Genomic DNA, 13387 nt, shown 5'->3' on the forward strand with positions numbered 1-13387 from the left:
GCAAATTCCAAGGAGGCAATACAAGTGGTAAAGTGGTGCCTGGAGACAGTGAAGGATTGATTGCGTGTAAATAAATCAAAATTTAATCCAGACAAGATGGAAATGCTGTGACTGAAGAATAAGACAGATCTATTCAGGCTCTGCAGCCAGGAGGTGATTGTAGACTCAGCATTGTCCTTGGATAAACAGATTCTGAAGTTGCCTCGACCTCTTGCTTCCAACTAAGGCTAGTTCACTACCTGCACCATTTTCAGAGAAAGTTGCACTTGCCTCAGTCACACATGCCTTGGTAACATCCAGGGTAGATTACTGTACTATGGCTCATGTGGGGCTGCCCTTGATGATTGTTTAGAAACTTCAGTTAGTACAAAGCCCAGCTGCCTGTGTCCTCCTCACTGGGTTGTGCTATAATAATCATACAAACCAGTGATAACCCAGCTGCACAGTTCCTAAACTCAATTAAAGGTTTTACTGCCGCCACACAGAAGGCCCTAATAGTCACCACTTCGTTTCTGATGATGGTGGAACCTAAAGCAGGACCCCTATTGAAGTTGTTTGCATTTAGAAAATGCATATGCTGCAGACCAAGGATCTGCTCTGGGAGGCTCACGAAGTAAAAAAATCCTGTCCAATAAAACCATAAAAACCACGAGATAAGAATTATCAATATTAAAAAAAAGCCATAAAAACAAGCCAAGGGAGTAGAAACAGGATAAAACAACACTCATCAGCCTAACATGGTATTCATACAAAAAGGTCCTCAGGCTAGAAGCAGACCATAAAAGTCACTTTAAAAAAGAGAGATGGAGCCAGCTCAGTTGAAGAGCCTGCGTAAAAATTAATGTTTTGGCCTGGCACCCAATGGACAGTAAGAAAACAGCAAGGGGAGCCTCAAGATCTTGATTTTCAGACAGGGGGGAGTTAACCTCAATGCTTCAACCGCAATGAGAGGGCTCCCGCTGGGAACTGAGAAAATCCTCTTGCTACTTTCTTCCCCAGGACAAATTCACAGTCTTTGCAACCTGAAGTTTCCAGGTCAGGAATATATACATTTTGTCTGAATTGAAACTGAAAGAATGCTCCATACTTATCCCTTTAAATTGTTTGCTTTTTGAGCAGGAGTAGGCAAACCCTGGCTCACGTACCAACAGCAGCATACCAAATCATTTTGCTCAGCATGCAAGGGCAGTTATCCGACCAAGCATCCAAGGCAAGGCAAGCCCCTGAGGCACCGACAGCCCCACTGGGGTTCAGCTTGCTCAGGGTGCATTTGGCTACGTACAGCTCTCCTCTGTCCCCGCCTTCTTGTTTGCTAGCACACCGAAATCATCACAGGTAGGAGGGTTTTTCCCCCAACACTCAGGCCAGAAAGGTTGCCTGCCCCAAATTTAAAGTGTGTGAGCCTCCTCATGTTTTTATATAAATAATTGGCTGTGACTCATGATAGGGACGCAGCAAGTCCTGAATGATGACTCATGCTCAGATGTAACGGGCAGCCTCCTCCAAGAATGGAAAGTTCTGTTCACATCTGCATATGGGGTGTGATTAAATTATATAGTCACATTGGATGCAGAAGAATTATCCACCCTCTCCCACTACAAACTGTACTGGGAAGGAGCCAAAGCCAAGAACAGCTACTCATGCAGAGATGCAGCAGATGGCCTCCTCTTATGCGGAGACACTGTATCTCACAGAGGGCTTTAATTTCTTTTTCTTTCCTTCCACTTTTAAAAAAACTTTTACTGTTGTTGCCCAATATGTACTTTGGAAATTATTGTATCTGCAAGGTCTTACCTATTTCAACAGTAGGCCTCAAGCCAGCATTTAATACACTCTATCTGCGGGGCTGGCAGGGCAGGACAGAAGGTTCTCCATGGTATAAGGGGGACTTCAAAGAGATACTGACTGAAGGAGCAGGTGCTTTCTCAACAGGCTCCCCTCCAAGTTCCAGCTACACAAGGCCTTTGCTGTAGAGAGTCAGGCACTATGCCCAAGGATATCATCTCCAAATATTTTCTCTAAGTCAGAGTTATTCACTGTTCAATGCACAGGGATGCCCCCTGCTGGGAAATAAGGCAAAGTGCAACACTGTTATTCTTGCACTTCTTGAGATGCAAACAAGGCAGCTGGCCACTAAGAACAGGAAGAATTTCGTTCAAATGAAGTTGGTTTGCAGTCAGGGTGCTACTTGATAACATGAAGTGATTTGGACTTGGGATGTGTGCTTAAATAGGTCATGGGATATGCCGTTGTACCAACTGTTGCTTGTCAAAGGACTGATGTCTTCATTTGTTTGTTCACATATAGTGTTTTCCTCAGCCAGAGAGAAGAGGTCTATACCAGGGGTGGCCAAACTTGCTTAACATAAGAGCCACACAGAATAAACATCAGATGTTTGAGAGCCACAAGACATGAACATCAGATGTTTGAGAGCCACAAGGAAAGAAGGAAGAAAAGCAAATAGATGGAGGGGAGGAAGGAGGGGAGGGAGAGATGGGAAGAAAGCAACTTTAACTTTAAATCCATTCTCCAACCCACTGACTGGCTTGGCTTGGAAAAATGAATTAAAGAGACAAATGCCTTCTCCAAGCTGGCTGACAGGACAGTGGGGGCTTTGAGAGCCACACAATATGTGTGAAAAAGCCACATGGCATGAGGCTCTGAGCCCCAGTTTGACTACCCCTGGTCTATACAATGAGGAGAACATTTGAAATCTACAGTTTGGCTGAGGCTGCAGGCTAGAACTTGGAGTTTTTAAAGGAGCAAATAGAGCTGAAGGCAACTAGCCTACTGGCTCAGGACGCCACAGTAGTCTTTCGCTCTACTTTGAGAAAGCCCACTTTTCATTGCTGCTATTCCTAAGGTTTCCCAAACACGCATCAGGCCGGCCACACATTAGACCTGATCTTTGCGTCCGGGATTTTGGTGGACGATATCGCTGTAGAAGCGGTACCATGGTCGGATCACCTGGCCCTCAAGGCTCGTATGAGTGCGCCGCCCCGACCCTGTATGGGCGGCGAGCCTATTTTGGCTCGCCTGCGGAGCCTGATGGACCCTGAGCGGTTCCAAATGGCTCTGCGGGATCCCTGGCCCCCTAGCGATTCCCTTGATGACCTAGTAGAGGCCTGGAATGACAAGCTATCTGGGGCAATCAACGAAATCGCTCCCTGGCGCCCTCTGCACCCCCGTAATAGGCTGGCTCCGTGGTATACCTCGGAGTTGCGCCAGCTGAAACAGGGACTCAGACGACTAGAGAGGCGGTGGCGGCATACTCGTGACAAAGCGACGAGAACATCCTACAGAACGTTTATGAAGTCTTATGAGATGGCAGTCAAAGCCGCAAAGAAAGACTACTTTGCGACTAGGATTGCATCTGCAAATTCGCGCCCAGCACAATTATTTAAGATAGCTGAGAATTTGACCACTCTGCCTCAAGGCAGACCAAACATGAGGGAATTGGAAATAGGCTGTGAGGCTTTTGCGAAATTCTTTGCAGATAAAATCTTGTCGCTCCACCAGGACTTTCCCGCCACATTAGATGCAGTACAAGAACCCGAGGCTCCGTGCCTGTCCTCTGGTCTTGCCTTGGACCACTTCGACACACTCAGCCTAGGGGAAGTCGACGGAATTCTCTCTACTGTGCGCCCTACAACTTGCGATCTTGACCCATGTCCCTCCTGGCTAATTAAATCTTGCCAGAGGGAACTTAGATATCCTATACGGGATGTCATAAATAGATCCCTCTTGGAAGGGCAATTTCCAACAGCATTGAAAGAGGCTATGGTCCGCCCCCTCCTCAAAAAAAGTACAGCAGATCCGGCCGAATTGGCGAACTACCGACCGGTCTCGAACTTACCATTTTTAGGTAAAGTTATTGAGAGGGCAGTGGCACTACAGTTACAGAGTTTTTTGGATGACACTTCCGCCTTAGACCCCTGCCAGTCCGGCTTTCGTCCAGGCCATGGGACGGAGACAGTGCTGGTCGCCTTAGTGGATGACCTCCAACGGCATCTGGACTGAGACGGCGTGGCAGTGTTAGACACGGTTCGACACGTGTTAGACCTGTCGGCTGCGTTCGACACGGTCGACCATCGGTTACTGACCCGCCGGCTTGCCGACGCAGGGATTAGGGGGTTGGCCTTACAGTGGCTTTCCTCCTTCCTTGATGGTCGGGGACAAAGGGTGGCAATTGGGGGAGAGCTGTCCCAGAGGCACCAACTAGTGTGTGGAGTGCCACAAGGGGCAGTCCTCTCTCCGATGTTGTTTAACATCTATATGCGCCCCCTTGCCCAGATTGCCCGGAGGTTTGGGCTTGGGTGCCATCAATATGCAGATGACACCCAGCTCTATCTACTAATGGATGGCCGACCTGACTGCGTCCCAGAAAACCTGGACCTTGCATTGCAGGCCGTGGCTGGTTGGCTCAGGCTGAGTGGGCTGAAGCTGAATCCGGCGAAGACGGAGGTCCTTTGTTTGGGCCGCGGTGCCCCGGGAGGGGAAATCCCCTTGCCAGCTCTTGACGGTGTGCCACTGAAAGTGGCCCACAGAGTCAGGAGCTTGGGGGTTCTTCTGGAGCCTTCATTATCTATGGAGGCACAGATAGCGGCCACCGCGAAGTCCGCGTTTTTTCATCTTCGGCGGGCAAAGCGGTTGGCCCCCTTCCTGGAGCGCCGGGACTTGGCAACGGTGATTCATGCTACGGTCACCTCCAGACTGGATTACTGCAACGCCCTCTACATGGGGCTGCCCTTGTGCCGAACTCGGCGGTTGCAGCTGGTGCAGAACGCAGCGGCTAGGCTGCTATTGGGGCTTCCAAGATGGGAGCACATACGGCCAGGGTTGCGCAAACTGCACTGGCTGCCAGTGGTCTACCGAGTTTGTTACAAGGTGCTGGTCATGACCTTTAAAGCCCTATATGGCCGAGGGCCTGTCTACCTGAGGGACCGTCTCTCCCCATATGAGCCCCAGAGAGCACTGAGGTCAGCTGGTAAGCACCAGCTGAATATCCCTGGGCCAAGGGAGGCCAGATTAAAGACCACCCGGGATCGGGCCTTCTCCGTTGCGGCCCCACTACTCTGGAACCAACTCCCGGAGGAGGTACGGGCCCTGCGATGCGTAAATCAATTTCGCAGGGCCAGTAAGACATACCTCTTCAAAATAGCCTTCGCTCATACCGAGCTAAGATAGTGTCGCTGTGTATGTTTCTTTTTTCTACTAAATCAAGATCTATTTAGCACCTTAATGTTAATTTTAATGTAACTGTATATTAATTTTATTGTTTTATATGATTTTATTATATTGTATTGCATTTCTGAGTTGTGAGCCGCCCTGAGCCTGCTTGTGCGGGGAGGGCGGGATACAAATAAAAAGTTATTATATTATTATTATTATTATTACCTTCCTCTCCGTTTCAGCTTCCAGGAGGTAACGTACACTGCCTCCACCAATAAAGTGACACAGAAGAAGCTGGTTGACAGGTAGAGGTTGTATGCCACAAAACCCAGGTTTGTCTGTGAGGTAAACAGAGCCCCCAAAGTCCTTTCTTGGCAGGCTCAGATGCTCCCTTCTTCCTTCCCCTCAGATGACAAACAGGGACTAAAGACTTCTGGGTTGCAAATACACTGCAGTTTGATGCAACTTCTGAGCTGAGTGAAACTGTGGTTTTGTTCCATTGTGTACAAACCAGGATGGATTAGAATCCTGACTTGCAGGCAAGAGAACAAAGCCATAGTTTGGGGTTTCATTTGACTGAGACGTCACAACCAACTGTGGTTTGTATCAAACTAGGAGATTTTCAGTCTCAACCCTTTGAGTTAGGGGAGGAGGAAGGCAGTACTTGGTGGCTCATTTGTAACACAATCCAGCTAAGTTTTGTTCCTGACATCTGAATGCAGCCTCTAGAACAGTATCACAGCACATACTAACACAGTGCTTACCTCAGCCAGATAGAGGATGCAGAACTTTAGATCCTCAGGGGAATCTATAAAGGAAGAATTTAAAACCTCATTTTAGATTTCCATACGCACTCAGAATGTGGCTTTCACAAGAGGACACATCTTCCTAGCTAGGGGAGTTTATTTCCTGTTCTGCTCATCATTTGTTTGCTTTTACCCATCCACCCACACACTCCCGAAACAAGAAAAAAAGTGTTGAATCCTATAACTCTCTTCCACTAAGTTTTCATTCAGCAGAGAAATGCTTCTTCCCCTGACCTGTAGCCGAGCAAGCCCAATCTTGTCAGATCTCGGAAACTGACCCTGACAAGTACTTGGATGGGAGACCTCCTTGGAATACCAGGACTGGGAAGCAGAGACAGGCTGTATCAAGCCACTTCTCTTAATGTCCTCCATGCCCCAGCAGGGGTCACCAAAAGTCACCATGACTTCCAGGCATGCACGTGTGCACACACACACACACACAAATACCAAAAGAGAGTGGGAGAGTGAAAGGCTTCCTCTGATAAAGTCTATCTCCACTGGAAACAGTCATTCTCCATAGCAAAAAACAAACAAACAAAAAGTGTTTCTTTGTTGAAGGAAGACTTAGTAAAAGGGAATCATAGGATCCGACTCCCCAAAATGAAGTGGTTCTGAAATTACTGGCCTCATCCCACCCTCCAATTGTTTCTGCCACAGATCAACAAAACCCTTTTCATGAAATTATCCTAACATTATTATTGATCCTACCTAACAAGGGAAGCTGGATATGTCTGGCTCCCAGTGTAGGGTATTTAAATATTTTGAAATTTCATTTAGGAAAAAATATGCATCAGGAGGAAAACATGATAGTGGTTTTATGATTCTGGAAAATGTGGTATTTTCTCTGCCATTTTTTCATAAATATTCACATTTTCATGCATTGTATTTCTGATGAAATAAGCTTTCATGGGGCCAAAATGCTGAAATATGTAATAATAAATACTAGAGTTCTGAGCCAGACCATCAAGCTGATTGGTAGTAGGTGGTTCAGGAGTGCCAAAGGCCCACCTCAGCACCAATATATAGTTAAGTACTGGAAGTCATCGATTCAGGATGTTATGACACTAGGTGTTTATATTTTATTTTTAAATATTGGAAACATTCATAGAGGATGGGCTAATCAATCAACAGAGCAAAACAGAACTTCTATGTTCAGATGCAGTCTCCCTCCAATGCCAGGTGCTGGGACAGACAAGAGGGGGTGGGCTGTCACTTTCAAGGCCCTGCTTGTGTCAAGGAACCTCAGTTGGAAACAAGAAGGCTGAACTCAATGGACTGTGGTCTGCCTGCAGTTGGACAGCTTGAAAGATGTTGAGCCCCAAAGCCCTCCTTAAGCATGGGAGACTCACCCTCTTGCAGTCTGACATCCTGCAGGTAAAGCGGATTCCGGAGGACGTTGCAACGGCCCGGTTCGTCTTCTTTGGTGAACAGCAGCAAGTCTGAGTAGATGAAGAGTGTTACCTGGACAAGGAAGGAAAAGAAGTTAAGGCTAATAGGACTGGAAGGAATTAAAACACCCCAGCTGCCAAGGAGATGACTGTATGCACATAAAAAGCATCAGCCTTTACCATCTCAACACATACAAAATATAAGGCTTGTTTTTCCCTTCCCCCCAAAAAAACAGTGACTCTTTCATTATTAGCAAAGATAGAATTGAAAATAAGTTGATTACAAAAGTCAGCTGAGAACAGTCTAAGGCTTGATTTAAATGTGACACCAGCAACACAAGAACACTTCCCTATGGGACGCCGCACTCACTGGGGTGTTACTTGTGTAAAATAGCAGATCAGCATGAATCCTCTACTGGGATTTTGCATTCACATGGGGTCCATTCAAACCACACACAGGTAGCTGTCATATTTCAAATGAGATGTACCACAGGAAAGTGCTTTCACTTCAGTTGGTGACTCATTTAATGAAGTCTATGGCTCCTTCAGGGTTTTACTGAGGATTCCCACCCATTTAGAGAACAGGCTGCAAAAATAAGATCTCTGGTATTTTAAAGTCTTCTGAATTCCAACCAGTTTGTAGCCTCTGGTTCCAGGACACATCAGCATCCTTTCCCCATTCTGACACAAACCAATTTCCTCCACCCCAATGAATTGGTAGAGTGCTGCCATCAGCCCCCTCTCATATGTGTTTTCTTTTAAGGTAAACAGGTCATGTGCCAAGAGAATGCTGAACATGGAAGTCCTTCTCTGCTACAGACCCGGAAACCCATGGTCCAGATCTTGGAAGGTCATGGCCGTGGGAACTGCAATCAAGTCTAGACAGGATGTGATTGAAGCCGGACTAAGGATCCAGGCAAAGGACCGGTTCTGGCACAGATCCACACACAGTCCGTAACCACCACTCCATCCTGTCTCCCACTCCATTTCATTTCATTTACATATTAAGCCACATCATAGGTCTTGAAGTGCCTTCCATAAAATGCAAAAGGCAATGAAATCACCATTGCAACAATAATTAAAAGTAACACAGACAACTGCACATTTTTAAAAAAATTATGCATATCCCACTTTCCTCCCTAATGAGGACCCAAAGTGCTGTACATCATTCCCCCTTTTACCATTCTATTCTCATAACAAATACCCTGTGGGGTAGGTTAGGCTAAGAATGTGTCACTGGCTCAATGTCATCCCTCAAGCTTGCATGACAGAGCAGGGATTTGAACCTGGGTCTCATGGATCGTCACTGGACACTGCAACAATGCTTGACAACACTTATCATAGCCGAACTCAGCAAACGCACCCACCCACCCATTAAAAACTGTGGAATTTATTGATAGAAAAGAAATCAATCTCTGGGAGTGAAAAAGCCTTAATGGGAGACAAAGAGTGATTGGTTGAAGGAGGGGGGAGGAAGCCGTGTGTCTCTTGGGAGAAAGTCCCCCCCCCCCAAAAAAGAGTGCACCAGTCCTATATCAAAGGCACAGGAACAGAAAATGTTTATCTATTTATTTACCTTAGATTTCTATCCCACCCTCTCCGCAAGCGGACTCAAAGCATCAGAAGGCAGCGCTGCCTAGCGGGAAGCAGTCCCAGCAGGGGCTTTTCCCAGGTGGGCACAGCCAGAGCACCAGTCATATACAAGCCAGCATTTCATAGAGGTTAAAAAACAACTATGCTTGAAGCTCCATTCGGGCTATGAAGCCTCTTGGAGACCCTCAACCGATCACACACTCTGCACCTAACCTGCTTCACAAGGCTGTCAGGAGGATAAAACAAGGCAAGGTGGAACCGCAACTGCTGCTCCAAGCTCACTGGGGGAAGGAGAAGATTAGAACAAGACACATAGAGGATTCCATAGCAGGAACTTGGGGGAAATGGGGCGTGCTGCTCTTGTTAAGACTTTGTCCCCGTCCCGTGTTCCTGCTTTGGCAGCATAGGAGACTCACTGCATCCATTGTTTTCTTTGTAATCAAGGCATTAGGAGAGCAAATATGGGCTTGCTTCAATTTGGAGCTAGTGTTAATAAACATGCACGTTGATGTGGGTTGGGGGAGGCCAAGATTCTTACCTTTGTAGGTTTGTTTCTGGTCTCATGAAGAAGCAGCTCTTCTGACAAAAGCAGCGTTCGGGCTGGATTGCAAAGGTCAAGAGGCTATAAATAAGAAACACATATTTAGGGCATCCAAGGAACTCCCCTCGTGCCCCCCCCCCCACTAAGGGCCACATCAGCTTCTCACTCCCTGCAAGCTCCTGAGTGCAAAGCACCTCTTGTGGAAGGAAAGTCCACAGTCCAGCTAAGTGATAAGAAGGGGTGGGAGTGTTTTGTGAGTGGGGGGATGGACAACTTCACACTTCAAACACCTGCGTCATGCAGGAGGCTAAGAAAAGAACTGGTGTTCTCTGCTTCTGCGTGTAGAGTGACTGTTCTGCAAAGCTGGGGCTTGGCTGTAAAAAGCCACAAGTGGGAAACTTAGCTGCAACAGCCCACAGCAGCCACCCAGGTGCAGCACGTGGGAAGCAGGAAGTGCTTGCAAAAGGTGCCCACATGAGAGAAGAGATGAAAAGCCCTACAGCAGGTAGCTTTCTTCCCTGCCACAGCTGCCACCCCCAAAGTCTATAGACATCTTGGTTTCTGAGTGGATACTGGAAGCTGACAAAGCTTTTGCTGAGGCGCCCCAAATTCACCACACTTGCCTATCTCTTCCTTTGCCATGATGTTAGAAATGGCTTGACCCGATTGGAAAAACCAGACACCTTCCCAGGGTAGCACAGCTAACCACCTATTTCCCTCCCTACTTACCTCCCTAGTACATTTTTATCCTGCTCGTCCTCCAAGGAGCTCAGGGTAGCATATATGGTCCCCCAATTTATCTTTATAAAAGCCTGTGAAGTAGGCTATACTGAGGTAGTAGCACTGGGAGCCCCACAACTAAGCGGAGATTTGAACCCACATCCCCCAGGTCTGAAATCCAGCGCTCTCCCACACTGGTCCTCTGAGCAGCACTCATGTTAGGGCTCTTATGTTTCATCCAGAACATGCTGCTTTTTCCACAAGCCCAAAGGTTACCCCAGCATTTCCTGAAACGTCACAAGCGTTCTGGGGTGTATTTTCATTTGCAAGAATGTGCTGTATATTACCCTCCACCAACACCAAGGGAGCCGAAAAGGCAGTCTGAAAGAGACCTGAATTGCTTGTCCCCCACCACCACCCCCACCCCCGGGCCGCCTGTTCTGTCTATTCACAAAGTTTCTGTCCTTCAGTTTTCAAAATATGGTTGGCAATTGTAGGGTGGGGATCTCCTCTTCTGCCTGCCTTACAATGCTTTTTGCCCACCTTTCATCCTCCAGGCACAGGGTTGCCAACTCCAGTTTAGGAAAGTCTTGGACATTCTCCCCCCCCCCCATCACCAAGGGAAGGCAAAGTTTGAAGGTGAGGGGGCTCAGCAGGGATATGACGCCACAGAGCCCACCCTCCAAGGCTGCCAGTTCCTCCAAGGGGACTGATCTCTGTAGTTTGGAATTCAGTTGTAATTCTGGGAGAACTCCAGGCCCCACCTGGAGGTTGGCAACACCAGACTGAGCTGGTGCTGCTGATCCTTAGCCCCATCCCCTCATCTGTCCTTCCCCTCTTTCAGATATACTATTCACACAAGTCCCTCTTCTCTGGCCCCACCTCCCTCCTCCACCATCAAAAGCTGACTGTAATCCTCCAGCATCCAGGCCATGGATACGAGGGCATCTCAATGCACTTCAGTTGCCTTCCAGACAAATCTATTGGCAAGCAAGGACAGTTCAGCATCACAGTGCCCAGCAGTCAAAACCATACACTGGAGGGATCGAGGGATTGCCTGCCACCAGCCAAATGAGTCAGGTGGGTACCAGAGGGGCAGTCCTGGTTTTTTTGTAACAGATAAGCACCTCTGCAAGGAGGATGTCCTTTCTACTGGGTTTCTTGGTCATCTGCTACCTTTGATCACCAACCTCATCAGCAATGCCTGCAAGAAGCTGAAAGACCTACCTGCACAAAGATGGGGAAGACCAGCACTTTGGGAGCCAGCGTCACATATGTGCCATAACTGGAGTGAGCAATGTTGGGCCTCACCAGAGTGCAGTTCTGGGAGTTGCTGCCGTGGCCCTTGATGGTCTGCACTGTCTTCATGAGTCGGGATTTCTTGCCATGAGAACCCCCTTTACACGTATTGCCTAGAAAGAGGGCAGAGGAAAACAAGTGTGTCAGGAGGGCTGATATTTGTTGGCAATTTCTGCCCCAGATTGTTTGAGCTCTTATAATAAATCAATAGCAGCTTAATGCCGGACCACATCTCAGACCATGCCTGCCTGTCCCAATCTGTAATTTATTTCAGGGTTTTTATCAGTTAGTTACTGCAAGGACCTTTCTTGCTATTGAAGCTCATTTGGAGAAAGGATTTCATACTACCCTTCTTCCACCTAGGCTGACCAGATGGGGAGGAGGGGAGGGATTTCAATGGGGTATAATGCCATAAAGTCCACCTTCCAAAGCAGTTGTTTTCTCCAAGTGAACTGATCTCTGTCGCCTGGAGATCAGTTGAAAGCCCAGGAGATGGCCAGCCATCACCAGGAGAGCAGTAGTCCTTTTTAAAAAAAACCCCAAAAACCTGCTACATTAAAAATAAAATTTTGGCCAGCGCAGCTTTTCTCTCAGCTGCATGAGCTACCTTAGCCAAAATTCCTTCAAAGCTTTTTATCCTCCCTCTCCAATATATATAAGTGGATTTCAAACTAAAAACTGTTCACAAAATGGTTTATGAGTAAAAAACAAAAACAAATAAAAACAAAATGGAAAAACTCTAAGCTTAGGGAAAAGAAAACATAAAAACACACAAAAACATTGAAATTATCCATTAATTTCCAAACAGCAAACTGTATAAAGGACTTACACTGAAAAGAGACCAGGGAGGAATACATACAGTCTTGCACATCTCTGGAGACACCACAGAAAAGGCCCTGCTTCTAGATGATGGTGACTTTGCCTACCAAAATGAAGGGACTTGCAGTTCCAGAAGCTCTTCCCTTCTTTGCATCTGGTTGTGCCCATGCCTTGAATGAAGCTTTTATCTCTTGTGGGCTCAGTCAGTGAGTAAGCATCTAGCTACCTCCTCACAGATCTTCATAAAGGTGCTCTGTCAGTTAGACCTGCTGTTATCTGTTTGCAGTGGTTACTTGGTTTGTCGGTCTTTTTGTCCTTTATGATTTTACAGTCCTCCAAAATGGCAGGATGTGCACATGTGGTTTGCTTTGAAAACCTAAGCCTGCACCCCAAAAGAGCAGACAAGTAATTGATATATATGGGAGTGCTAGTGTGTGTGCTTGGAATAATGGTGCTTATGCATTGCTTTTTATAACAACATGTTTACTTAGGGAGATCAATAAGCTCTAGCAGTGGTTCCAGAAAGTTTTCAAGTTAATCAAAGCTCTTTAAGCTGAATTTTTAAGGGAAGGGGGGTGAGAGGGAGGAAGCTGATGTTGAGCAGGATGGGGAAAGCTCCATCTCAGCCTTAAGAGAGAATGGAGGTGCAAAAAAAAGATATCAGGTTGCAAAGACTTGCTACTTTCTCACTAAAAACAGAAATGCCAGCAGGAATTCAGACCTGTACCTAGTAAGCATTGGAAGCAAACTAAACTCTGCAAACAAAGAAGTCAGGTTGCTTGGTGCAGAAGTTAGGTTTGCTTGGTGCATACTGTTGGCTCCTCTTTTTCAGCATGAAGAACACAAACCCTTCCATGCAGCTTTAACTGACTGGGAACACCCGGAAACAGTCGAGGAATTGTTTTTGTAACTTATTCATCCACTGCTCGGTCCCAATGCAAAACTTTTCCAAGAGTCAATAGGAAACAGAGTCTAACGGAAACATTGAGTCAATCCAGGTTATTATTGGCCAATTCGCTGAAGGCATTTCAATGAATTTCCTACACAGC

The 13387-nt window shown here is 46.8% G+C and overlaps 1 protein-coding gene across 3 annotated transcripts in view; it reads right to left on the reverse strand.

Moving 5' to 3' along the window:
• Positions 1–13387, reverse strand: part of RGS3 (regulator of G protein signaling 3) — a 98955-nt gene that overhangs the window by 44714 nt on the left and 40854 nt on the right. For all 3 annotated transcript variants that reach the window (XM_060251819.1, XM_060251820.1, XM_060251821.1), the window contains 4 exons: positions 11448–11632; positions 9498–9581; positions 7328–7439; positions 5937–5980 (listed from right to left, as the gene is read on the reverse strand). In XM_060251819.1, coding sequence (XP_060107802.1) covers positions 5937–5980; positions 7328–7439; positions 9498–9581; positions 11448–11632 — 425 coding nt within the window. The remainder of the gene's footprint in view (positions 1–5936; positions 5981–7327; positions 7440–9497; positions 9582–11447; positions 11633–13387) is intronic.

This window comes from Heteronotia binoei, chromosome 12 (assembly GCF_032191835.1).
Source record: "Heteronotia binoei isolate CCM8104 ecotype False Entrance Well chromosome 12, APGP_CSIRO_Hbin_v1, whole genome shotgun sequence".
NCBI classification, from domain to species: domain Eukaryota; kingdom Metazoa; phylum Chordata; class Lepidosauria; order Squamata; family Gekkonidae; genus Heteronotia; species Heteronotia binoei.